Source organism: Phoca vitulina, unplaced genomic scaffold (genome assembly GCF_004348235.1).
Source record: "Phoca vitulina isolate PV1807 unplaced genomic scaffold, GSC_HSeal_1.0 scaffold81, whole genome shotgun sequence".
Taxonomy (NCBI): Eukaryota; Metazoa; Chordata; class Mammalia; order Carnivora; family Phocidae; genus Phoca; species Phoca vitulina.
Window position 1 is genome coordinate 2,877,494 of NW_022589784.1, and position 26,634 is coordinate 2,904,127.

General features: G+C 61.8%; 1 protein-coding gene across 1 annotated transcript; it reads left to right on the forward strand.

Moving 5' to 3' along the window:
- Nucleotides 1–1,060: 1,060 nt before the first annotated feature.
- PIAS4 (protein inhibitor of activated STAT 4) lies at nt 1,061–24,150 on the forward strand. The gene is made up of 11 exons (XM_032394903.1): nt 1,061–1,141; nt 6,029–6,455; nt 16,532–16,616; nt 17,407–17,448; nt 17,810–17,900; nt 18,019–18,147; nt 18,233–18,338; nt 20,311–20,384; nt 20,487–20,647; nt 22,960–23,090; nt 23,245–24,150. The coding sequence occupies exons 1-11, from the start codon at nt 1,115–1,117 to the stop codon at nt 23,517–23,519; spliced, it is 1,548 nt and encodes a 515-aa protein (XP_032250794.1). The 5' UTR covers nt 1,061–1,114; the 3' UTR covers nt 23,520–24,150.
- The last annotated feature ends 2,484 nt before the right edge of the window (nt 24,151–26,634 follow it).

The window sequence follows — 26,634 nt, forward strand, 5'->3', positions numbered from 1 at the left end:
CTCTGCCTGCTGCTCCCCCTGCTTGTGTTCTCTCTCTCTCTCTCTCTCTCTGTTAAATAAATAAATAAACCTTAAAAAAAAATCAACATACTTTGAGTGATTTGGGGTGCTTCCTTAAATTTCTCTTAATTCCTGCCCTGAGAATCATGAACTCAGGGTATGAGCCCTGGAACACACATTTTTTAAAATTTAAAAATAGTAATTATTATTTCTAAAGTAAACTCGCCCCCCAACGTGGGGCTGGAACTCACAACCCCGACATCCAGAGTCGCACGCTCTCCCGACGGAGCCAGCCGGGCGCGCCTGGAACACTCATTTTTGTCCTCTGGTCTCCCGCCTTTGACACAAGCAAGTTGGAGCCGCGCTGCCCGCGGGCGCTGGGGAGCCGACGAGGGCTCTAGAGCAGGGGAGGTTCCAGTTAGCGCAGATTCCAAAGGTTACTGTGGGTGGGGAGGCGGGACCCGCAGAGGGTCGCCCGCAGGGGCGGGGCAGAGCGAGCCGCGGGAAGCTGGGGAGGAGGGCCTCATTCCTCGGCCGGGGGCCAGCCGGGGGGCGCCGCGCCCGCTCGCCCTCGGCCGCGCCAGGACCCGGATGTGCAGCGCGCTGGGCCCGCCGAAGCTGCACGGTGCTGGGCGGCTGGGCGCCTGGCTGCACGCGCTGGCGACCGCCGCGCCGGAGCACCCGTCCCCTCCCCCCGACGCCGCCTGGCATCCGGGCGCGCACCTGGCCGGCCGCCCAGCGCGGGGGCCGCAGCACCTGGTTGCATTGTTGTCACCGCCGCCCCCTCCCATCCTCCCTCCCTACCCACACAGGACCCAGAACTCGCCCCGACTTGTGCGGGGCTCGTATTCCTTTAAGTAGCCAGACGCCGCGAGGGGTGGGCGTGGTGGCCGGGGGAGAAGTGGAGGGGGGCGGTGTCGGGCCGCCCTGATTGGCCCGAGGCCCGGGCGGCGGTCGTACGCGCCTGCGCATTGCGCAGCAGCGCGCGCCGGGGAGGGGGTGGGAGGGCGCGCGGGTGCTAATTGGCCGCCGCGGCGGCCCCGCCCGCGAGTGGCGGGCGGTCACGTGACGCGACGGCTGGGGGCTCCCGGCGCGGGGGACGCTGGTGGCCAAGATGGCGGCGGAGCTGGTGGAGGCCAAAGTGAGTGAGCGGCGGCGGCGCCGGCCCGGGCGGGCGGGAGAGTGGGCGGGGGCCGGGCGGCGGGCGGAGGTCTGCGCCTTCCGCTTGGGGCCCCACGGCGCGGCCAGCTCGCGGTTCGCCGCCCGGCCCCCTCGCCCGCCCCTGGCCCTGGCGCGCCGGGTGCGGGCGGGGGGCGGGGAGGCCGGGGGCGGGGCCCCCCAACCTTTCCCCAGCCTTCGCGCTGGGGGTTGGTTCTCGGGCTTGAGGCGGGGTTGCCCCCCCACAGCCCGAGTGGTTAGGGTCCAGTCTCCCTAAGCACGGGGACAGGGCCGCGCCTCCCAGCTAGAGGCACAGTTCCCCCGGACAGCAAGACGGGCTGGACTGCTCGTCCCCTCCTCGCCCTGAGCCGGGGTCCTGCTCTCTGGCCTGGGGGAGTGTCTTCGCCTCCCATGGCACCGAAGGCTGGCATCTGGGTCTCAGCCTCCCCACCCAGCAGGCCAGCTGGGGTTGGCGACTCCCTGCTCTGAAGGGTCCCCTGACCCTTCTGCCACCGATTCCACCATGCGGGGTGATGAGCCAGGGTCCCGAAGCACCCCCAAACACAGTGTTTTCTTGGGGTTCGTACCCCGGGCTGGAGTTTGGACCCCTAGTTCAGCTCCCGCGTTGGTCCCAGAGCCCCGCCCCCCTCCTGACACCATCTCTCTCGCCTTCGGAGTGGGCACCGTGTCACTCGAGTTTGCTCTCCCGCCTGGGATGGAGTCCTGACCACTGTTCTCTGCTCAAACCCTTCCTAACTCTCTCCTCAGTCTTGGGTCCTGGGCTTTGCCTTCCTCCCACTTTTTACCCTCGGGACAGCATCTGTGAGGTTTTGGACTCTGCTCCTGGGGTCTCTAAACTTCACACTAGCAAGATCAGACCCCATACTAAGTTTCCCCTATACTCCTTAGTGAGTCTACTAAGATCGTACTCCCTCCATACAGCTCCCAAAACCCCACTTTAGATCCCTTTATGCACCCCAGCTCTGGCTTCTGAGCCGCCTCCTCCTTTTTTGCTGGTTTCTTGTGTTGATCCATGGAGAGTCCCCCACCTCTTTCTTCAGTGCCCTCAGTGCTTCTCCCTCATACTCCATTTTGGGGTTCAGGTTCCACATCCCATAGGTGCCATCCCTATTAAGGGATGTACCCTCTTCCAGGTACCTCCCCAACGGTGAGGCTCCAGGGCCCTTGCCCCGAACTACACTAGGGTTGTTCCTTTCCTTCCTGAGAAGTTTACTCAAGGTCTTTGGTGGCAGGGAGGTAGGGGACTGGACCTTTGCTGGACAGAGGCTCCTCCCCCTCCTTCCCCACTGGTCTCCCCTCCCCAGGGTCCTGACCTGTAAATGTTTTCTTTCTCCTGTTCCTCTCTCTCCTTCCATCTCCCTTCCCTTCCCGCGGAGATCTGAAATGGAGCTCCCTTCCCCCTGGAGCATCCCCCTCAGTGCCTGTACTACACACACTGCCCTTCTCTAGGGTTTTGAGAAATTGGGACTTCCCCGGGAGATGCAGAAGTCTGAACTCTGCACGCCCGAGGTGGCAGCCGGTGGGCTTGAAGTCCCCTGGAGCCCTGAAATTCAGTGGTCCCATGGGGCTGTGACTCTGTGACTCTGGGCCTGGGCACCCGCCCCCACCCCCACGCCCACCCCCACCAGAGGGTAGGGACTAAATTCTTTTATACCATCCAGGGCCTTGAAATATGATCTGATGAACTCTACTTGACCCTCTGGTGGCTGGGGCCCCCCACCCCAATTAAATCAACTTGACCCTTTTTTCAAGTTCTCTAGAATGTGAGCCTCCGTTCAGTGGCACAGCTTTGCTCTGAGCCTCGGGAGCCTTTCTTCTTTAGTCTCTGGCTGTCGCCGTGGAGTGTCGCACGTGTCATTGAAGTGTTCTCTTCTTTTAGGTGCTTACCTAACCTTTTGTATTAGGAGCTGGAGATTTCGTCTTTTGGGGTACAAAACTGGCTGCTCCGTGGGGAGAGCAAGGGGGGGGTTGTTGGTAAACTTGGAAATCAGACTCTTCACCTGAGGCCCCTGAGAGGGCTTGGGGGAAGAGGTAGTCTGGGAACCCCTTGGGATGGTAGCATTTTGCACAGATCTCCTATTTCCTGGAGAGAAGGACCTTAACTTTCCCCACGTTCAGAGGAACCTATACCCGAGACTGGTTAAGTTAAGCCCAGCAGCTCTATCCAGGCTGATGTTTTTCCACGCAGCACCAAACAAGCCCAGAGTTGAGACTATGGAAGCCGTCGGGGCCTGGTGCTGTTTATAAACACAGATCTGAGGGGCAGGCGGGGTAGGATGAAGCCATGGCAGGAAGTGATTTGCAAAGCGCTGAGGGCTTCTTCCTGAATGTTTGTGCCCCTCTCACGCTGTCCCTCCTCCCAGTGTCAAGGGCAGGCTCCTTGGTGGTGGCAGCTGCTGAGAAATCTGAGTCGTGAACATATGGCAGCTTGAGGGATGTGCCCCAGGATGCTCGTGCGGCAGATCCGGATGTCCAACCTGGTGAAAGGGCTAGGCCTCGGCGGGGGCAGGGCGCTCCCAGGGGCGGGGTGATGTTAGAAGATGTGTTATGGTCAGACTCAGCGTCCCGAGCCCACCTGCCTTTAGCTCCATGGAGGGCAGTCAGCTTCCACATGACATCGCTTCTCCCCTCCAAGGCCTTGGGCCTCTTCCAGAAGAAACATCTTGTTTGCAAGCCTGTTTTCTCTGCTTAAGGTAGGAAGTCAGGCCAAGGAAGGTGAAGTCTTTGTTTTCATAAGCGTTCCGGGCTTTCTGAAGGCCAGCACACTGCTTCGGTCCCGAGGCCAGGGGTGTGCTGGGATGTGAGGGTCCCCAGGCCCCCAGACAGCTGGGGGGCAGTGGGAGGAAGTGCCCTTGGGACTCCGATGGACCCTGGCACTGCCGCGCCGGAAGAGCCCTCGTGCTTGGCATGCGGCGGACACTCCACGTCTGTAGTGCGGGAGCAGGAAAAGGCTCTCTCTTGAGATTTTGCAGGCAGGACGGGGCAGCTCCACACGTCTGTCTCTGTCGTTTTGTGCCTCGACAGCCCCTCCCCGCCATCAGCTGGAGCCTGGTGTAAGGCTGGGAGTGATCTTAGAGGGTTCCCATCCCACGTGGCTAGATGAGGTGCCCAAAGTGCAGAGAGGCCTGATGGAGGACCCAGGGTCGTCTGGGAACCCGGGGCTCCTAAGTCCCAGTGCTCCCATCAGTCTCCACGCCTCACCCCTCGACAGCCAGGAAACGGGAAACACCAGAGCCTTCTGGCATTGGGACCGCTACGTAAACACCCTGGCAGGATTCCCACCCACCTCCGACTGTCAGACTCTCAAGTTGAATTTAAGGGCTTTATTGGTTTCCTTGGGTGCTGTCCTGCCCTGTGCCCGCCAGCTTTCAGTATACACCCTCGTCACTTGTACCTGTTTTCCCCATTCCCCTGGAAGGTTCTTTTACCCACCACGTTTCATTCAACACAGGCCAGCTTTGGGGCTCAGTGTGAGTGGCCCTGAAACCCTGCCGGCGCATCCATCCTTCAAGGACACTTTGCTCATGTAGCCTCTGGGGAAGCGTCTCTCCCCTTGGGGTCCAGGGTCTCACAGAGGGCAGACCATGGTCAGGCCGCCCCAAGGAAAACATTGGCATCAGCTGAGCTCTCGTGTTTGGCTTGATTGAGTTGGAGGGACCCTGCCAGACCTCTTTCATCACTTCGCCACAGCTCACTTCACCACAGCTCACTTCACAGCCTCTGGGGCTGCCGGATTCCCAAAGCCTTCCCCTCAGACCCACGGTTCTCGATCCTGTTCCCAGGGGACACTTGGCAGTGTCTGGGGGACCTTTGTGATTGTCACCACTGGGTTTTGGGGGGGCTCCTGGCATTGAGTGGGTGGAGGCCAGGGATGCTGCTGAGTACCCCACAGTGCTCAGGACAGCCCCACCCCAGAGAACAATCCAGCCCCAGCGTCCACAGTGTCGAGCTGGAGAGGGCCTGCTGGAATGATCAGCAGACGTTTGGTGCTCGCGTGTGCTCAGCTCCACGTGGACGCTTGTAGTGCGGTAGAGAGATTACCCCTGGCTTTAGAGTCAGGCCTAGGTTTGAATCTTGGCTGTAACGTGGAGGTCCCCCCAGCCTGGCAGGGTTGTTTTAAGAATCAGAGTTAAGTATATGATTGCATGTGCAGCTCAGTTCCTGGCAGGTGATTAGTATTAAATCGTGGCTACCATCCTCCAGACTGAAGGGAAAACATGTTTGTGGCCAACGTTGATTTACTCTGCTTTCCGTATGTTACCTCATCTGGTCCTTCCCACATCCCGACGAAGTGGATCCTGTCATCCTGACGAAGAGACTGAGGTTCAGAGAGGCCATTAGTGTTCTTGGCTAGGGAGTGGCTGAGGCTGTTTACGGGTAAAGCAAGATTCCCAGTTCCTGCCCTGGGGATGCTTTCAGGCTTGAAGATGGGAAAAGAGAACCTAAAATAGAAGGCAGTGGTGTGTGTTGGGGGGGCGGTCAGAAGCTTTTGCTGCGTTGGCAATGCCGAGGAAGGTTTGAGAAGGAGGAGGGGAGCAGGGCTGAGCTGGGAGGGGGCATCACAGGGAAGGGTGAGCAGGAAGCCTGAGCAAAGGCATGGCAGTGGGACTGAGCCTGGGCTAGTGGGCCTGGTGCCAAAACCGCCGCCTCCTCCTCCTCCTCCTGGGCTCCTGCCAGCTAGAGTGAAGGGGACCTGGGGGCAGGGCGAGGCAGCACCTGATGGGCTGTCACTTCACTGTCCCCCAATTTAGGGCCCAGGTGGCTCCAGGAAGCCCCTTGCTGCATTGGCAGTCCCCGAATCTGGCCAGGTCTCCTCTGAGCGTGTGTGTCTGTTGTTGCTCTTCCCCAGAACATGGTGATGAGTTTCCGAGTCTCCGATCTTCAGATGCTCCTGGGTTTTGTTGGCCGGAGTAAGAGCGGACTTAAACACGAACTTGTCACCCGGGCCCTCCAGCTGGTCCAGTTTGACTGTAGCCCCGAGCTATTCAAGAAGATCAAGGAGCTGTACGAGACACGCTACGCCAAGAAGAGCTCAGAGCCTGTCCCCCAGCCCCACCGGCCCCTGGACCCCCTGACCATGCACTCAACCTACGACCGGGCTGGCACAGTGCCCAGGACTCCCCTCTCGGGCCCCAACATTGACTACCCCGTGCTCTACGGGAAGTACTTGAATGGACTTGGACGCTTGCCTGCCAAGACCCTCAAGCCAGAAGTGCGTCTGGTGAAGCTGCCCTTCTTTAACATGCTGGACGAGTTGCTGAAGCCCACAGAGCTGGGTGAGTCTGCCACCGCCCTGGGGGGGGGGTGTCCCACCTTCTGCATTCCCCCAGTGCCTGTGGCAGCTACGTCACCGACCCGGAGTGTCTCTCGGGAAGCAGCAAGGGCCAAGGGGTCGTGGGGGGCTTTCCCTCCTAGGAAGCACAGAAGCCCCCTCTGGGTTTTTATATTAGTGACCTGTAGGGTTGTCTCATGAATGAGCGTGAATCACAGCAGCTTAGCACAACAGGCACGTGTGAGTGGCTTAGCTGAGCGGTCCTGACGCACGGGCACTGGTGAGGCCTCCGTCAGGCTGTTGGCTGGGGACCGTCTCATCTGAAGGCCCGACTAGGGCTGGGGGCCGCCCACTCACAGGGCTGCTGGCAGGTCTCGGTTTCTTGCTGGCTTTTGGCTCGAGACCCTGATTCTTGGCATGCGGGCTCTGGAGACTGTTTAAGCATCCTCACAGTGTGGAATGGTGGTTTGCTTCGTCCGGAACCAGTGATGGGGGTGGTGGGAGGGTTCGTGTGCGCACATGTGTGAGCGTAGGCGCAGCTACAAGCCACGTCGTTTCTTTGACCTCCGCTTGGAAGGGACCTAACTTTGTGTTCCACGTTCCGTCGGTCACACAGACCAACTCTGTACATTATGGGCCGGGACTGTTCCAGCCTGGACCATCAGGAGGCGGGCATCACTGGGGGCCACCAGGGATGCTGGCTTCCATGCTCTAACTCCCTGTGGCAAAAGGGCTGGAAGTTGGATCTGACCTTCCTTCCTTCCTTCCTTCCTCCCACAAAAGGCTTGTTTCCTGGTAGGCAGCCTTGGGAGCAGCCTTGGCCAATGGGTTCAGGCCGATCACCATGGACCAGCTGGTTAGGGAAGGCTGGCTGTGCTCCTAAGAGGTGGGACACCGCCAGGAGTAGAGGAGACAATGCCAGGGCCTTGTGGTTCCTCTCTGCTCATTTCTCTGGCCCCCAGGTTGATGACGCGCTGTGTGTGGACAGGCCCCTGGCCCCTCACTGGCAGCCGTGATGATGGGGCAGGGTGGGTGTCAGCCTGGTCTCGGCCCCCTGTGCTCCCTCCAGCCACAGCTGCTGGTGCCTCCAGGGCTCCAGATAGCGAGTCTAGTGCGACGGGCTTCTTGGCGCCCCTCGGATTTGACTGGGTGCCCGCGTGGGCCTGGAGGCCCCTCTGGTCGTCATTCTCACCTCTTCCGTCTTCTTCCCCTTGAGGGCCTGCTGGGTGGGAGGCCTGTGGAAGCCCACCCTGGGGAAGCAGCAGGGAACAAGCAGAGCCCTCCACCCTTGTAAGGGTTCACGCTGGCATTCCTCGTTTAGGGCCTAGAGGTGCCCCGAGCGCATGTCAGTACTATGGGTCCAGCTGCCCCCCTGCAGCCCCTCATCCACGTCTCCCTTTCAACCCCTGCATCTTTACCGAGCCCCTGCCGCACACCAGCTCTGGCCCTGGTTGTGAGTTGGTCTCTGCGTGCCGTGGCAGAGGTCACAGCCCCACCGTGCCCCCACCCGCCGTGCCCCCACCCGCCATGCCCCCTGCTGTGTGCTTCAATCCCTCCTGCCCTGCTGACCCAGCATCCCATCTTGCTCAGCCAAGAGGCCCCTCTGTGCACGGAGAGTTCCACGCCAGCCCCGTGCCAGCGAGCCCACTCTGCCCAGCCCTAGCTGCGGGGAAACGGGGGATGCAGCTGCCTCTTTTCCTCCTTCCTGTAGCCCTTGAGCTTCGTGAGGTTGGGCAAGGCGGCTGTGGTTCTGGTGAAGCTGGAAGGAGTTGCTGCTGGTCCAGGCCTTGGAGTCCCAAGGCCCCATATCAACCCGAGTCTCTGCCCTCTCCTGCCTTCCCTCTGGCAGTCACCAGCCCCCGAGTGGGGAGTAAGTTGGCCTAACAGCACCTGTCATGGGGTTGACATGGCACCATTGGAGACCCAAGGCCCATTCCTCAGTTTCTCCAGGACAGCCCCCACCCCACCCTGGCTCTGCTCCTCCTGACTACCCTCTGTACGTGTTGGAACCCATTCTCCTCCTACCCCCAGGGGTTCTCCGGCAGGCTCTGGGGGCCTTGGGACTGGCTGGCTCTGAAGGTCAGGCTGATGGTTCAGGTTCCTGAGGACTCAAGGGTGATGTTTGTAATAAGGAGGCTGGGTTTTCACCGGGAAGCAGTAAGTCAGGCATGGCACTGGGCGGGGGGCAGAGGTGACTTTGAACTCAAGGGCCAGCATTCTCCCTCTCCTGCCTGGACCACGAGCTTCCTTCCTGCATGGCCCGCTCCCACTCCTGCCCCACAATGCATCACTTTGCCCTGAGCCCCCGGGGACCCCAGTCACCTGATCTCCGGGAGAGTCTGCTCCCCTGTCTACACCAGGAATTACTCTGCTGGCGGCTCAGAACAAAGAGGCCAACCCCGCCCTGCCCTGGCTCCCACCCACTCCCCCGCCCCTATCCTGAATGTACCCCTTCCTTGGGACTCCCATCCTCAGGGACCCTCTGTTGCCTGCTAGGTTCTTAGGGAGAGCCCTCGTCGAGCACAGATCTGGCCCTGAAGCCGTCTGGTCCCCTCTATTCCAGGACCAGTGGGTTTGGCCCCCGCTCCTCAACCTGGGGGCCTCCCCGTGGTGACTTCTACCGCACTGGCATTGCCCAAGAGCCACTGCACGGGGCTTGCACTCAGCCGGCTTCCCCTTCCCCCTCGCTCCTGACCGTGACCTGCTGACCAGAATGAGGTCCAAACACTCTGGTCTGTTTCCCCGGAAGAGCCGCCGGCCAGCTCCAGCTTCGGGATGGAGATCGCGCCGGGTGCAGAGGAGACATAAATCACAGGGAGTGGAATGTTTGGGTTGGGGGAGGGGAGGAGAATAATGGAGCTGGAAGGACCTTAGGAGACAGATGATCTGCTCCAGCGGGGCTGGCACCTAGAAAGGTCGGGAAACTGGCGCAAGGTCACACAGCATGCTGAGGAGGGGGCCCTGGGGCCGCAGGCTCAGCCATCTTCCTGACTCTGACCCCTCCCTGAGTCATCAGTGCCCTGCACCCCTGTGGGGAGATACCCATTTTGAAGCACGTGAATGTTCTGGACCTCAGGCCTCCTCTTAGCTCAAAGAGCCTGGCTGTCCGACCCATCCCAGCCAGGAGAGGGGCACTTGCTTCCCAACCCCAGCAGAATCCAAGGGGGGCCAGGGAACACCGTCCTGGGCATGCCACTGCAGCTGGGGGCTCACTGGGCATCTGATAGCCACCCAGGGTGTGAGCGGCCGGAGAGTGACGGAGGAGGCCTGGAGCCCCGTCGGTGCGTGGGAGAAAGGAGAGGCCGTCATGAGACTTGAGGGCGGAAGGAAGGAAGCACGACCTGCCGCAGTGCTGCTCTGTGAGGCTCGCCAGTGTCCTGTGGCCAGCATCTCGGGCTGTGGGGCCGGGTCCTGCCGCCCCGAAGTGAAGGAGCCACCCCACGTCGTGACAACTCCGAAGGGTCTCCTGGTTGTCTCCGTGCCCCAGAGGGTGGCCAGCACCAGTGTTGGCTGGGGACTGCTGGTCCGGCGCCCGCCCCGTTGTGCAGGGCACACGTGTTCCCCCTCCGGCCTCTGGCTGGTATCGCCGAAGCAGCAGGGGAGGTATGGGGTCCCCCGGCTGGCGTGTTTTGCCGGGAAGCTGCACTTGAGGTGAACGAACGGTGCCGGGAGAGCAATGCTCTGCTTGGGGAGCGCAGGCTTCCTGGGGGCGGTCAGGGCCGGGAACTCCTGCCGATGCATTCGTGGGGAGGTGGCAGGCAGGAGGCTTCCTGGAGGAGGCCACGTTCCAGACCTGAGGGGTGAGTAGCCATAAGCCTGACAGAGAGGAAGGAGCAGGGGAGTGTGTCCCAGGCCCGGGCCTGGCAGTGAGCGAGGGCTCGGGAACAGAAGTCCTTGTGACTGGAGCGAGGTGTGGCGTGAGAGGAGAGAGGGAGGGAGAGGCCAGAGAACACGAGATGGGTGGGCCACGGGGAGAGTGGGGGCTGGCTGGACTGTCCCGAGGGCTTCGGGGTCGTCGAAGATCTGGTAAGCTTTCCCGGGTCTCGTTTCCTGGGGTCCTCTCTGCGGTGGGTGTTAGCTCCTGAGGGACGCAGAGGCAGAGTGGCCTGTGTGCCGTCCAGGGGCCAGGCGGGGCTCACACGCAGGTGCATGCTCCCTCCCTGGGTCCTCAGGTCCATCCCGGGCCCTGGGAGCTTGGGTGGTCACGTGGCATCCCAGGTCCGGCCTCCCAACTCCAGGGGCAGGTGGCCCAACCTACTGGGCCGGCGGGGCTTCCCCCACCGCCCACCTGCCCAGCCGTCTCCCTGCTTTCTTCCCTCCACATTGTCAGTCTTCCCCCCAGCAGCCAGAGGAAATTTTTAAAATAGCCGTCCGGTTATGTCCTTCCTTTGTTCAAAACCCTCCCATGACCCACTGACTTTTCTGCTTGGTTTCTTCCCTGCCCTCCTCTCCTCTTTCTCCCTTCCCCTCCCCTCCCTATTCCTCCAAAACACCAGGCTGTGTTGCCCTGGGGCCTTTGCACATGCTGTACCTTCTGTCTGTCACACTTTCTCAGACACCACATGGCCCTTCCCTCCCGAGGCACTTAGCCTGAAGCTCATCTTCTTTTCCTACTTGCCTGCCTTCGCCTTCTCATCACCACCCTCTCCCCCTCCATGGCTGTGCCCCCAGCCCTGGCGTGGCTTATTCATTTGTAGGTGTTCTTAACGTCTGGGCCTGGGACCGGTTCATTCCCTCACTGCATCCACGGCGCGGAGCGGGGCAGGAGGTGCCCAGTCCGGGAGCTGAGAAGCAGCCAGGAAGCTGCCGTGAGAATGACCGAGAGCTAGCATTCCCCGGCTCTCCTTCAGTGTGTGACCCTGAACCATCCCCATGACCTCAGGAGTAGCAAATCAAGAGCCCGCCAGCTGGGTGTGGGCACCCAAGTTCTCCCCTGTGATTGGAGGAGTTGGGGTGTGAGCCCAGAGCCCCTGACCCAGGGCAGGTGCCTGCTTGCTCCCTGCTGTTGGCAAGCCCCTGCACCGCCCACACCGTGTCTTAGCCTTGACTTCCCCGTTTGGAGAGCCGGGGCCGGAGTCAGACCCTATGTGGGTCTGGGGGCATTGGCCTGGAGGACTGGCCTTGATCCTTCTCTGAGGCCCCAGGGTGCAGGAGGCTGCAGACTAGTGGGAGGGAGGCCAGGCCTCTCTGACTGATTGGAGATCCCGGTTTCTTTGCTTCTTATTTAAACTTTTGTAAAATTGTGTGTGTGTTGTAGAAAATAGTATTAGGCCCCTGTTGGAGGTTTGGGCTTGTTCTTGCCACCCTCTTCTTTTTTGCATGTGTGATCCTCCAGAACGGTGGCTACGTCCTAACTACTGTTTTACCCTCCCCCTCATGCCCCCCATATCGTGTTCTCTGCCGGTGGTGGTTTGCACAGTGGCCTGGCAGCCGGGGTAGAGATGGTCGTGCTGGGCTCCTCTGTTAGTGTCTTGGATTGAACCGGAGGCTGGTTCCCAGTCCTCCCAGAAGACCTGGGAGCAGGGGGTTCCCTCCCTTTAGTCCCTGGGGGGCTCTGAGGCCTGGGGTGGGTACCTCGTCCTAGCCCACGCGGGGCCCCCATGGCTTTGTGGCAGCCTGTGTGACACGGCAGAGGTACTTTGGGGTTGGTTCAGTGTTCATGACGAGCCAAAGACACTGGGAAATTGTGTTGATTCTTCGGAGGTAAAAGTTTTAGAGAAAAATCAAGCGGGCAAGGAGAGACAGGCAGTACCAGGATTGCAGGGGGCTTTGGGGGGCTTGCAGTTTTTAAATAAAGGCGCTCAGGGAAGTCTGTCATTCTGGTGGAGTTGGGGCAGACTTCAGAGACATCAGGGCCATCTAAGTAGCTGGGGGAGGAATGTTCTCGAAGAGGGGATGTCGAGTGCAAAGGCCCCAAGGCAGGATGTTCTTGGCACTTGGGGAACACGAGGAGGTGGCCTGGGTGGCTGCTGTGGAATCAGGGCCACTTGGGGTGGGACAGCATCCCTCCCTTGGGGGAGCTGGGGGGCCATCGAGGGGTCAGTGTACTGATCGGCGGGGTAGGGGTGGTGGGAGAGGGACCTTGCTAGTGTGTTTTGAAATTGGAGCCAACCAGGAATTGATGCTGGGGGTCGGAGGGTGCCGAGAGTCGTGGATGCTGCCCACGGCCCAACCCTGAACAGCCGAAAGGGTGGAGCTGCCATTGGCAGTGGACGATGGAGGCCTGGATTTGGGGGACCCCCACCCCCCTCCTACCGTGTAGGGTATGCTGTGTCCCGGCCGAGGGGGCGGCTCACCTCCCACCGGCCACTTGGCTTCCTGAGGGAAGTCAGCCACCCGGGGCCCATGGCACAGCAGAAAATGCGAACGCTGTCCCCACGGTGGTGTCATCTAGAAGGGGGAGCCCTGGAAGGGACCCCAGACTCTTGGCCTCCCATGATAGCGCTCACCTGCCTGCCTTGTTTCTGGGGACGGAGCTCCCTGGCCAGCAGGTGGGATCGGCTTCCCGCTCAGCCGCCGCAGCCCAGCTTGGGTATGGTGAGCCCCCCCCCACCCCCCCGCCCCGCCCCGTCAGAAATAATTGCCCTTTGGCTCTTAGGGCAGGTCTGGGCATGTCTACAGGTGGCCTGTGGGTCCCCTCACCCCCCCCAATTAGACGGCCCTCCTCAAGGGCCCCAACCAGGACTGCGCAGGGACTCGCCAGGCCCTCGGCAAACAAGCGTGAATTGGTGGCGGCAGCTTGGTGGTTAGAGCAGCTGCCTCTTGCTGAGCTCCAGCCTCACGCCCAGCTCTGCGCCCCGAGAACTGGGTCCCGGGGACGGAAGGCACCCAGCCTGGGGTGGGGGTAGGGATGTGTGCCCCGGGCAGAGCTGGGTTATGAACCTGGTGGTCTGGCTTCTGAGTCTCAGCTGGTTTCAAATCCGAATTGTGTTTGCTTTTTGCTTTTATTTTTTTTAAAAGATTTTTATTTATTTGAAAGAGAGAGGGTGAGCAAGAGAGAGAGCATGAGCAGGGGGAGGGGGAGAAGCAGACTCCGCTGCTGAGCAGGGAGCCCGATACGGGGCTCGATCCCAGGACCCTGAGATCATGACCTGAGCCGAAGGCAGACACTCAATGACTGAGCCACCCAGGCGCCCCGTGTTTGTTTTTAGATAGGTTACCTGCTGTTGTGGTTTGGAATTCAGAAGGTTCTGGAGCAGCGGTTGGCCGACTAGGGCCAGGGGCCAATTTCATTGGCAGCCTTTCTTCCTAAACCAAGCTGTATTGACAGAGCAACGCCCCGTTTGTCTGTTTATTGTCCCTGGTGGCTTTCATGGTACAAGGCAGAGTGGGGACGTTGAGGCAGAGACCACGTGTCTTACTAAAACGCTCCAGCCCTTCATAGGAGCAGCATGCACAGCACTGTTGGAAGGATTGGCAGTACAAAGAAAGCTGGCTTCTAGCCTCTCCCGGTCACTCCGAGGCAGTGACTGTGGCCGATTCTCAGGGGGCTCCCAACCCAGAGATGCCTCTCATGCAGAGGAGCAGACCTGCACTTACGCAGACCCTTCCCCGTCGGTGACGCGAGTCCGGGTGTGACGCACACCCACCCGCACCAGCTGCTTTCACCTGACAAGAACATCTCGGAGGTTACTCCTTATCGTCCTTATCGGAGTGTGAAGAGCTTCTGGATCCTTCGCTGTCTGTGTCAGGGTTGCGTGGTATTCCTCTGTAAGCTGCTCCGGAGCGCATCTTCACCAGACCAGGTCGGTGGGCATAGATTTAGGTCGTCCGCCATCGATGGAAACCGTTCTGAGTGATGGCTGTCCGCGGGCCTCGGTCATCCTGTGTGTGTGAGCACGTCTGCGGTTGTGGCTCCTAGAACAGGGGGGCCGCTGGGTCCACGTTGTGTGTGGGTGATTTTGGCACATTGTGCAGGACGGCCTGCCCTCCCCAGAGGCTTTCGCTCCTGCCAGCCACGTCGCATCCAGTCTTCTGATCGGGTGGCTTTTCGGTGTGGTTGGTTGGTTTTGTTTTTGTTTTTGTTTTTTTAAGATTTTATTTATTTATTTGACAGACACAGCGAGAGCAGGAACACAAGCAGGGGGAGTGGGAGAGGGAGAAGCAGGCTTCCTGCATAGCAGGGAGCCCGATGTGGGGCTCCATCCCAGGACCCTGGGACCATGACCTGAGCCGAAGGCAGACGCTTAACTGACTGAGCCACCCAGGCGCCCCTGTGTAGAGGTTTTAAACCAATCTTGCATTCCTCAGCTAAATCCCAAGGGCCCGGATATTTGCTGATATTTTCTAAAGGGTTTTTGTGTCTGTGTTCATGGGGGATGTTTATTTGTAATTTTCTTTTCTTGATATGTTTTTGTCAGGTTTTGGTATCAGGGTCATGTCAGCCTTGTAAAGTGAGTTACTTGTTCTCTTCTTTATTTTCTGGAAGTTCATAAAAGTTTATACAGTTTCTTAAATATTAGGTAGAACTCACCAGTTGGATCTGCAGTTTTCTTTGTGGAAAAGTTTTTAATTATGCATTCAGCTTGTTTAACTGATAAAGGGCTTCTCAAATTTCTTGTATTTTTTGGTGCTAGTTTTGGTAATTTGCAACTTCGGAAGAATTTGTCTATTTCATTTAAATTGTCAGATTTATTGTCATAAAGTTGTTGGTTTCATTCCTGTATTAAACCAAAAGGCTATAGGTGTGTACTACGGTCTATTTTCGTTTCTGACAGTGGGTGTGCTTATGATCTTTTTTTATTGTTTATTCTAGTTAGCTTATCAAAGAAGACTAGTTTGATTATTATTTCTGTTGCTGACTTTCTGTTTTTATTTTTAATTTTCTTCTAACTTCAGCTTTAATTTGCTCTTTTTTCTAGTTTCTTGAGGAAATGTAAGGCCTTCATTTGAAACCTTTTTCTGTCTTTTTTAATAGAATCATTTTAAAGCTCTGATTTTGCTTCCAAACGACTATGTTAGCTGCTTCCGCCAAGTTTTGGCGCAATGTATATTCTCATTTAGTTCAGGGACTTTCTTTTTTTTTTTTTTTTTTTTTAATTTTTTTATTGTTATGTTAATCCCCAAGTTCAGGGACTTTCTGATCACCCCTGGGGTTCTCGAGGCAGTTATAATTGAGAGTGAAGAGCCAGCTTGTCACCACCATGGTTCCGTCCCCTGGCAGACATTCCTCCACTTCTGCACCCAGTGGGCACTTTGGGATGGTTAGTGCGGTGCCCCTGCTGCCCTCCTGGTGTCTCCTGCTGTGAGCTGGGCTGCTCCGTGACTCTTGTTTTGTGCACTTGGAGGTTCAGGGCAGTTTCACTTGCCTACCTCCTTTGCTGGCCATGAATGCCTGAGGCAGGACCTCTGTCCAGCTTGTCCCTGTCCCCTCCAGTAGTGCCTTGCAGGGGCTTTGCTGAGCACCACACAGACAGGCACACGCTTGCCAGGTGCCCAGAACAGTTGTGTGAGGTGGGGACAGCGTTGTTGGCATCTTACAGGCTCCAGGGGAAGCAGCTGGCGCAAGGGTGTGCAGTCTGTCCCACTGCATCCTGCCAGCTCGGCAGGCTCCTCTCTGTGAGCTGAGCGCATCTTTTTTTTTTCTTTTAAGATTTTATTTATTTGAGAGAGAGAGAAACAGCATGAGAGGGGAGAGGGTCAGAGGGAGAAGCAGGCTCCCCGCTGAGCCGGAAGCCCAATGTGGGACTCGATCCCAGGACTCCGGGATCATGACCCGAGCCGAAGGCAGACGCTTAACCAACTGAGCCACCCAGGTGCCCAGGCTGAGCGCTTCTGTTTTCCTCAGAGACCCTTGAACCCCGGAGGGCTAAGAAGTTTGCTGCTTCCCAAGAGGCCCTTCCGGGGTTAGGGGTGTTCCCTGAATCGTCGGCTGTGGTGTGGCACCAGGAAGGGCTGGGCTTCCCCTGCACCCTCGTCCCTAGTGGCCCTGCTTCCATCCCACAGGCCTGGCTGCCTGGGTGAGGCTCAGCCTCCTGTTCCCTGCTTCCGGGTCTGAGGAGGGTCCAGCCCCTGGAAATGGGTGTGGCTGGCTCCCTCACTGGGGACCAGACATCACCCTGACCCTGAGTTTGTCTTTAGTTCCACAGAATAACGAGAAGCTTCAGGAGAGCCCATGCATCTTTGCGTTGACGCCAAGGCAAGTGGAGCTGATCCGGAACTCCAGGTGCGCTGTGCCCTGCACCCCTGCTGGCCTCCGCGGCAGGCGGTGGGCCGGCATGGTCTGGGGCCGTCTAGAGGGCTGGGCTAGGGGCGCCTTCTGCAGACCCCTTGTCGGCCCTGCGCTCCGCCGTGGGGGGAGGGGCAGCCCCGCCCCCGCCCTGTGCTGGGCGCCACCGTGTGTACTGGGCGGTGCGCCCCGTCTGCACGCTTTCGCTGCCTCTGGTCCGCAGCCCCCGCTTTGACAGAGCTCCCCTGGGCACTGTTGGCATTGGGGCTGGATCCCTCTTTGGGGGGGCGCCCTGGGCACCATGGGGGGCTGAGCAGCATCCCTGGCCCCACCCACTTGATGGCAGGACTCCCCTAGTTGTGATGGCTGTAGCTGTCCCCAGACACTGCCTGGGGTCCTGCCGGGTCAGGATCTCCCTGCTGAAGACCCCGAGCCATGACAGCTGAGGGCCAGAGGCATTCCTGGTGTCCGCTGTCCGAGGCCCTTCTGCCTGGAGCAGCCGTTTGTTGCCCACTTGGCACATGCTGGGTCTCTGCCTCCCGACCTATTAAATATATCCGTGTGGACACTCCCCTCCGGTTGTACAGCGGGGGAGGTCATCTGCCCAAGTCACCAGTGAGTAAACAGGAGAGAACATTTCAGTCAGCGCCCAGAGACCTGCGGTTGCCAAGGGAGGGAGCAGGGGAACCTGTCTGGCTAGCGCAGGCGAAGTGATCAGCGTGCCGTGCTGGGTGCTCTCCTGCCTCACTGACCCCCCTTCTCCCCTCTGCTTCCTCGGCGTGTGCAGAGAGCTGCAGCCCGGGATCAAGGCCGTGCAGGTCGTCCTCAGGTAAGCCTGGGCCTGCCCGCATCCCCCAGTGCCCGTAGCCCTGCCCTGTCCACCCCAGGTGCATCCCAGTCGGGCCCCTCTCCCTCCTGACGGCTTCTCTGGTTCTCCCCGGTCAGAGGGGGAGGCCTGCTCCTCCTCTCTTCCTGCTGTCCGTCCTGGCCTGTGGACACATCACCGCCCAGCCTTGCTCAGACCAGATCTGGGGCCCCGAGAGCCCCTCGTACGGTCCAGAACGGCGATGCATCTGCTGGGCAGAAATGGCCCTTGTGGTCTCCACGCCGGCCTCGCACCCGTCCCCCTCTCAGGGCCACCCCTCTGGCCAGAGCCCCTGCTGGCCTCACGGTCCACGTTGTTCTTGCAGAATTTGCTACTCAGACACCAGCGGCCCTCAGGAGGACCAGTACCCGCCCAACATCGCCGTGAAGGTCAACCACAGCTACTGCTCGGTCCCGGTGAGTGCCCCCCCACACCCGTGCCCCCCCGCCGCAGCCTTGGGCCACTGGGGGGGTGGGGCAGAGAGGGCACCATGGAACCTCTTTCCGAGGTGTGAGCCCCTGCGTCTGCTTCCAGGGCTACTACCCCTCCAATAAGCCTGGAGTGGAACCCAAGAGGCCCTGCCGCCCCATCAACCTCACCCACCTCATGTACCTGTCCTCGGCCACCAACCGCATCACCGTGACCTGGGGGAACTACGGCAAGGTGAGTGGGGCGGGGCTGCCTCCTGCCTGCACCCCCCCCCCGCCCCGCCTCGGCCTCACCACCCCTCCCCCACCTCTGTCCCCAGAGTTACTCCGTGGCCTTGTACTTGGTGCGGCAACTGACCTCTTCGGAACTGCTGCAGAGGTTGAAAACCATTGGGGTCAAGCATCCAGAGCTGTGCAAGGCGTTGGGTGAGCTGGTGGGCCCATGTGTCACCCCGGGGGATGTGGAAGGAGGGGGAGCAGAACAGCCAGCACAGAAGCCCTGAGGCAGGGACGCGGGAGGCAGGCCCTCCAGCCCAGGGAGCCTGGGTGGTGAGAGCCAGGGGCAGGTCTGGCATGTGGGCAGGGCGAGCACATGGGGGTCATCCCCACAGCAGCGAGGCGGGAGAGATCCTGGGGGATGGGGGCTGGAGGCCGATGCTTCTGACTGCTGGCCGGGCACCAGGGACACGGGGGCAGGAGCAGACCCGACTCACAGCTGCAGGTACTGGGGAGTGATGGAATCCAACCTGAGACCAGACCAGCTGTGTTGGGGGCGGTGGGGGGGACGTAGTGAGCACTGAAAGTGAACCACCGCCAAGACGGTCCTGTTTTTTGGCTCGTGTCCGTGCGTGCGCTGGCTGTGCGGCCCCAGGCAAGTCACTGGCCCTCTCTGGTCACTGCACCTTCTCACCAGATCCTCACAGTAGTCCTGGGCCGAGGGACTTGGCGATGTCCCCATCTGACCACTGGGGACCCTGAGGCGCAGAGTGGCAGGGCTCCCGCCTGTGCACCCCACCCCACTGCTTCCCTCTTTCCCTCAAAGAGCCCTTTCTTCAAAACCGGCCCCCTACCTGCCCATCTCCCTGTGGGGACAATGACCGACTTGACCAGAGGGGGCAGGCATTGGCGTGGGGGCGAGGTGGGATTCATCCAGGCCGAGGCCCACAGGGTGGGGGCAGGGCACCCAGAGGTCTGGCGGAAGTCTGGGAGAGGCGGGGGTCCGCAGGGCTAAAGGGAGTGGTGTGTGTGGGACCGCTCGGGCCCCTGCTTGGTGCCGATGGTTCAGTTTCCTCTTGGAAGCCACCCGCAGCGGCTGCTGGGTTTTTCGTTGCCGCGGGAAGTCCTGTACTTGTGTCACCTGTAGCCTTCTTGCTGCGCCCAGCCTTCTCTCTGTCGGGTGGGGAGGAGGCGGCCTCGCTTCAAAACCAGATGCACCTGAGTCCATCGCTGGCATTTGGCCAGAGAGGCAGGCCCTGAGGTGGGAATTCATGCGAAGGTGTGAACAGCTGATGCGGCCTTCGGGACATTGGGGAAAGGGGTGGGCCTAGGTCCCCTCAACCCTGTGTGGGAGGGGAGAGGAAGCTTCTGGAGGAGGGGCTGCAGGGGTTACATGGAGGAAGGAGGGGCAGCTCCAGAGTCCGTCTGTCCTGAGCCCTCTGGGGGTCTGTCAGCCAGTCTCCCCGTTCCCACTCAGAGCCGAACAAACGCAGAGGGAGACCGCACTCCTCCTTGAGGGCCTGCCTCAGGGTTTGCTCGGGCGCGTTTCCTTCCAGTCTCTCTCCCTGCCGTGTTCACCGGCAAGAAGGGCGCCTTGTGTGTGGTTGCGGGCATTTTCCACGAGGCCTTTGGCTTCAGGTCACCCGAGAGGCCGTGCTCGTGGGCTCACTCCTGCTCCTGCCAGGGTTGGGGGTGTCCAGGAATGGGGCTGCCAGGACCATCCTGGAGCGGCCCATCTTCCTTCTCGCTGAGCCCTCCGGGATGGTTGGTGTGGGACACACAGTCCCAGCGAACAGCCCCGTCTGCGGCTGTCGGTTGCCTCCATCTTTCTTCCAAAAGAGGCCCATGGGCTGTGAAAACTGGCAGCAGAGGGGGCTTGTCGGGTCGGCCTGCCCCATCGGCATGCCAGGTTGTCCAGAATTACCGGCTGCGGCCCAGGACACTTTCACAGGTGATCCTCATGGCCCTGGGCCCTGGAGCTAAAATGTACATCTCGACATCCTGGGAGGTGGATGTTGGGGTGCTCCGTGTGTGGACCGTCTTCCGCCTGAGATGGAGGGGTTGAGGGTGCTTGCTGCTGCCTTCCCCGGCGTCCAGGGTGCTGGAAAAGCCTGCGTCTTGGCTCCGACCCTGCAGACGCCTCTGTTCCTTCTGCTAACGACGGCCGCCCCCTTCTCCGCAGTCAAAGAGAAGCTGCGTCTGGACCCCGACAGCGAGATCGCCACCACCGGCGTGCGGGTCTCCCTCATCTGCCCGGTGAGTCGAGCTGTGCGCGTCCTCTGCTCCCCACCTGCCCGCAGCGCGGGGCCGTCCGGGGGGGGAGGGGGGCCACTCACGCCACCCGCTCCGTCCCCGCAGCTGGTGAAGATGCGGCTGTCGGTGCCCTGCCGGGCGGAGACCTGCGCCCACCTGCAGTGCTTCGACGCCGTCTTCTACCTCCAGATGAACGAGAAGAAGCCCACCTGGATGTGCCCCGTGTGCGACAAGCCGGCCCCCTACGACCAGCTCATCATTGACGGGTGAGGCTCCGGGCGGCGCTGGGCAGCCCCCGTCCCCCCTGCGCCCACCCTGTGGCAGGAGGGGCCGCGCCACGCAACTCCGGAGGCCCCTGGGTCTCCTGACTGGGGTCTGCGGGTGGCTCAGAAGCCCTGGCCGCGGGGAAGGCAGATGTCCTCCTCGTGGGGCTCCGGGGCCTTCGTGCGCCGGCGGGGACTGCTAGCTTAGGCTCTCTGGGCCCAGGAGGTCGGTTGTTGCTTGTGACCCCGCGGACCTGGAGTGAAGCAGGGACCCCGAGAGCTGCTGCGCACCCAGCATTTAGCACTGCTGCTGGTCTGCCCTCTGTACGGAGAGGCGGAGAGCACAGTCTCCCCGGCTCCGGTCTCGGCTCTCGGGTGCCCCTCTGCCCAGGCGGCGTCAGCCCCCCCCCCCCCCAGGCCACAGGGGGATGAGGGGAAAAGGCCGTTCTCCCCAAAAGGGAGACTTTGCTCAGGTCTTAGGTTTCCAGAAACCGAGCCCAGCACCTGACCAAGCAGCTCCGGCCAGGTGCCAGCCACACCCATGTCCTGTCCCCGGAGCTGGGAGAGGGGCGGGGGGGCAGAGGTTTTGGTTAGGGGAGATGCGGCTGCCAGGCTGGGTCTGTGCCTACCCTCTGCGCCTGGCAGTGCGTGAGGGCCGAGTGTGTGCGTGGGATTTGTGCATGCTGTGGGCCCGGGATGGCCCACGGTCGGTAGGGGCTTGGCGTGAGTCCGTCCCCACATTGGGGTGCTTGTCTTCATCTGGTCACTGCACTCGGGCTGTTGTCAAGCCATCCCTCCCAACCGTGCCAGGAGGTGGGCCTGGATCGTCCCCACCTTACAGATGAGGAGACTGAGGCTCAGAGGGGGCAGTCACCTGCCCCGGGCATGCCCAGCTCACAGGTGGCCGGGCCAGCACTGGAACCCAGGTCCGGCCAGCTCTGAGCCCGGCTCCCCTCCCCGGAGGGGCTGAGCTGCCGTGCCCCAGTGTCCCCACGCCATCTAGCCTTGGGGTGGAGTGAGGAGGCCCCTGGGGCCGGGCACAAGGGTCAAGGCTGAATGGCCGCTCTGTTCCTGGCCTGGCAGCTGTGTGGACCCGTGCTTGCCTCCCCCCCACCCCCACAGGCCGAGAGCGGGTCACCCGGGCTCGAGTGGCGGCAGCTCCGACAGCTCCAGGGGCAGAGGGTCCTGGGGTTTGGGGTGTGGCTGTGCCCCACACGCCACAGTCCCGGCATCCCACAGGCTCCGGGCATAGCCAGGGAGGCTTCCTGGAAGCAGGGTCCTTGATTCATGTGCTTCCTCGAGGATTATGCTCTTTTGTCCCACCCTTGGCCCTGAGCTGGGTGACTCTGGGGTCCTCATAAGGACTCTGTCCCACACTCTGCCTTCCGAGGACCCCCAGCTGGGCATGGGGAGCGTGGGGCACGAGCCAGCCAGAGACACTCCTGCTTGGGCTGCGCACGGGGCGCTCCGGTGGGGACGTCCACGGCAGCGGAGCTGTGTTGACACCACGGAGTGGCCCCGGGGCGTGTCCTGGAGCAGGAGAGGGGCTCCCTCCTGTGTGACTGCGCCTCAGGTGGTTGAAGTTACCTGGGGGCAGGTGCCGCTTTGACCTGGAACAAGTGTTGGGGGCCACATTGGCCCGTTGCCACCGCGGCACGCGTGTCCCCTGTACGGGACCTGGCCTGGCGTGGGCCCCTCGGCTGCTGGAGCTGGTGGGCGCTGCGCAGGCCTCATAGGTGGGCGGACGGAGGCCCCGTGACCGGGAAGGGCAGGGCCAGGAATGGAGTCCAGGCGGCCTGCTTTCTGGTCTCATTGGCTTTGGGGAGCTTCCCACCCCTCCCCGGGCCTCAGTTTCTCCATCTGTAAAATGGGTCTGGCTGGCAGTACCTCAGTGAAACGGTGCCCGGGGCCAGGGCGTGTCCCGCTGGGCCGGCCGTGCCCTCTTGTGGGTGCTGCTGTGTGCGGGGGACGCGGTGGTCTCACTTCTCCCTGCCCCGCCCCAGGGCCTCTCGGGGGCTGTGAGCAGCGCGCCCGTCCCGTGCACGCCTGGCACCTCGTCTAGTGAGGGGCGGCGCGGGGTCGGGATGGAGGGAGGGGCCGCGGGGCAGAGGGGTAGCGGTGGGCACACGGAGTGCGGCGCGGGCGGGCCCCCCTCCCGCAGCGCCGCTGCACCTCGGGACGCCGGGCCCTGCTGGGGGTGTCCGAAAACCGCTTCCACAGGGAAGGAAGTGGCTTATTTAGCGAGCGTCCCACCTGAGTCCGGGGGGGCGGGGGGGGCAGACAGCGGCCCAGGAGTCAGCCCCCCGTCCCTCCAGGCTCCTCTCCAAGATCCTGAGTGAGTGCGAAGACGCCGACGAGATCGAGTACCTGGTGGACGGCTCGTGGTGCCCGATCCGCGCCGAGAAGGAGCGCAGCTGCAGCCCCCAGTGCCCCATCCTCGTGCTCGGTGAGTCGGCTCCCCGCGAGCGGGGCAGAGCGGGGCTCGGCTGGGGGCCCTGGGGACCCCGTGGCGCGCGTGGAGGCGGGGGAGCACTCCAGGGCCCCTGCCCTTCACTGGCCTCCCCGCGCCTGCTCTGAGCACCTCTCCCTGTCGCCCTCAGGCACCTCGGACGCCAACGGGCTCCTGTCCACCCCCAACGTCAACGGGGGCGGGGGCGGGGGCGGTGCGCTTGGGGGCGCCGGGGGCGGGGGCGGCGCGGCAGGCGGTGTCGAGAACGGGAAGCCAGGAGCCGACGTGGTGGACCTCACGCTGGACAGCTCGTCGTCGTCGTCGGAGGAGGAGGACGAGGAAGAGGACGAGGAGGACGAGGACGAGGAGGGCCCCCGGCCCAAGCGACGCTGTCCCTTCCAGAAGGGCCTGGTGTCGGCCTGCTGACTGCTCGTCGCCGCCGCCGCCCCCGGCTGGACGCTCGACTTTCCTGGTGCTCACCCACGCGGAGGGGGCGCAGGCGGGCCTCGGGGTGCAGAGGGAGGAGTGATTTGTTTCTTTTTACTGTTCATTTTGTTTTTCCACCCCTTTCCCTGGCTCCTGGCACCTGTACCTCTGGACTCTCCTATCGGAGAATTAAAAAAAAGTAAAATGACAAAAAAAAGTACAAAAAAAAAAAAGGAAAATGAAACAACAAAAAAAAATGAAACTCTTACAAACAAGGCAAGCCACCCCCCCAGCTGCCTCCCCAGCCGGAGCCGAGCCGCGGAGCCCGAGCCGCAGAGCCCGAGCCGGCCCTGGGAAGGGGCAGGCAGACCCGGGGAGCCGCACTCGGACGCCCCGCCTCGCCTCTTCCAGGGACCATTCCAGCCGGTGCAGAGGGACGGGGCGCGTGGGGGTGGTGGGGGCGGCAGGGGAGACGGACGGGCGCACGGCCCCCCTCCTTGGCAGCAGCCACGACTTTGACATTCGTCTGTTCCTTTGCTTTTTTTCTCTGCAAACACGTTCTCTCGCCCAGAGACCCTGGAGCGCACCGCTGAGCAGGGAGCATTTTAGCCAAGAAGCCATGGAGTGGGTTGGGGCGGGGAGGGGGGCGGGGGGGCACAGGAGGGGCGGTGGGGGGTGTGGGGGGGCCGGGGAGGGTTTAGCCACAGATGTGTTGTATTTTTTGAAAGTGCAATAACTTGGTATTTTGAAGACCCAGCATGTGGCCAGGACCCCCTGTGGAAGGCGGGGGCCCCAGGGTGCGGCAGCGTGTGGCGTGGGGGGGTCTCAGTTTTCTAGCCAGCTACCTCGGTAACTCCAATTCAGGTTAACTTCCCTACGGAACAGCGCAGATGTCCACAGACGCCCCCACCACCCCCGGCCCTCCTCGGGGGGGCGGGGCGGGCGGCCACTTCCCAGGGGGCAGCAGGGACTCCCGCCTCACCCTCTCCACGTGGGGTGGCTCCTACCCCCCTCTTGCTCTTGGGTTTTCCGACGGGTAGAGGCCTGCCTGGCCCGCGCCCCCCCCCCCCTCGGGAGCCTCACTCTCGTCTTCCAACAGGACCAGGCCGAGGGCCACCCGTCAGCGACTCGCCCAGCCCCTGGGGGCGCCCGGCCTCGGGGGTCCAGCCATCGCGGGGGGTCCCCACCACTGCCCCCGATGCCTCCAGGAACCCGCGGCTGGGTGCCCGGCCCCCCGCCCAGCGTCCTTGTCCTCTGGAGGCCACGCTCGGTTCTCCCACCGCCTCTGCCCTCCGTTCTGTTCTGCTTTTTTTTCCTTGCTGCCCCCCCAGCCCCAGAATAATTTCCTTTGTGTAAACAGCTCTTCTAGTCAGGAAGCAATACCGTTTCAGGTCTGAAGAAAGGGACATCAATCTGGCCGAGGGCAAATTCAGTTTTACTGTATAAACTCGGCCGTGCAGCTCGGCCCCCCTCCGGCTGCACTGGCAGCTGAGGGCCGCGGTTTTCTAATATTTGTATTCTAATTTAATTGTTTTTAAAAAACGCAAATAAAAAAGGTCAAGGTGAAGCCACCGAGGCGTCCGCTTCTCTGTGCATTGGGGCGCTGGCCGGGGGTGAGGGGATCGAAGGACAAAAGCTCCCCGTGGACGGTCCCCTCGTGCAGCGTGGCGTTGGGGATCCAAAAGGCGCGGCATTTGGTCAAACGCGGAAGGTCGCGCTTTGCACTGCTGGGCCCGGCGTGGTCTTCCTGCGAGGCTGGGCCAGGAGCCGGGGCCGATCTGCCCGATCCAGGATTGTCCCCGCTCGCCTGGGGAGCCGGTGCGCTGGTGGGAGGGAACTCGGACCACAGCCCCGAGCGCGCAGCAGGGCCGCCGGGCGCGGGCCTGCAGTCAGATAGTAGGAAGTGTCGGCGAGGCCGCGGAGGGGCTGGAACCCTCGCGAGGGCTGGCGCCCTGGAGGACAGGACACCAGGTCCTCCCCCAGGTGAGACACGGAGTGACCACGGGACAGGCATCCCCGTCCTAGGTTAGTGAGCCAAGCTCACATACAAACCCGCACACGCATGTGCACAGCGGCCAGAAGGCGGAAACAGCCCCGCGTCCGGCGACAGGCGAATGGAGAAAGGAAGGGTGTCCACCACGTGCGGGCACATCCCGCCGCCGCGAGCAGGAGCCAGGCGCCCACACGCACGGCCCCGGGGACGGACCCCGAGCCCACGACGCTCAGGGAGGGAACCAGACACGGAAGGCCACACGGGGTGTGAGTCCACGTGGGTGACACGTCCACGGATGGGAAGGGGGCTCGCAGGACAGTGTGGGGGTGACTACTAACAGGGATGGGTTTCTGGGGTTATGGAATGTTCTGGAACTAGACGGGGTGGGTTCCTGGAATATGCTGCAGGATGAGTCTTGTGTGAGTACTATCTCAATTAAAAACAAACTCCTCCCTCCTAGCGGGGGTCGGGGGGACACAGGGCACGTGGGAAGAGGCCCTGGTGGGCTGGTGGCTGCCTCAGGCCGCTGGCCCCATCCCCCCTCTGTCTGCCTGTGTCTGCCCCCACGGGACCCCGAATCCCTCCCCGGAGCCCCCGCTAGTGCTCTCCCAGGCTGTGGCATGGCCATCCCACCCCTCGGTCCCCTCCATCACCCACCCCCTGCTCCCCACTCGGGGCCCTGAAAGTGGCCATGTTTGGTAACCCCAACCCAGACGCGGAGGCTGCAGTCCCGGACCCCTCGTCGTGGGTGGGCAACAGCCCCCCTTCCTCCTGGGGGGGGATGTCAGGGGAGCGGCCAGCGCCGATCCTTGATCATGTCATGGGGCCCAGTGTGGGGCCGCACCCGGGGGCCTCCGACAGACTTGGGGCTCCCCAGCCAGACGCCCCGCCCCTGGCCTCCAGAAACCCTGGAGCTGGAGGTGACCGAGAAGCCTGTCGGGCCAGTTCTCCCTGCCCGCCCCCGGGGCCCCTTCCTGGTGCCACCTGCCCAAGCCGGGGCGTGTGGGTCACCTCCTCTGTAGGGGCCCCAGGCCTGCCAATGCTGGGGATCCCCACCCAGCCCAGGAGCCCAGAGGCCAGCTCCCACACTGCCTCCCAGGCCTGGCAGGAAGGGTCAGGCTG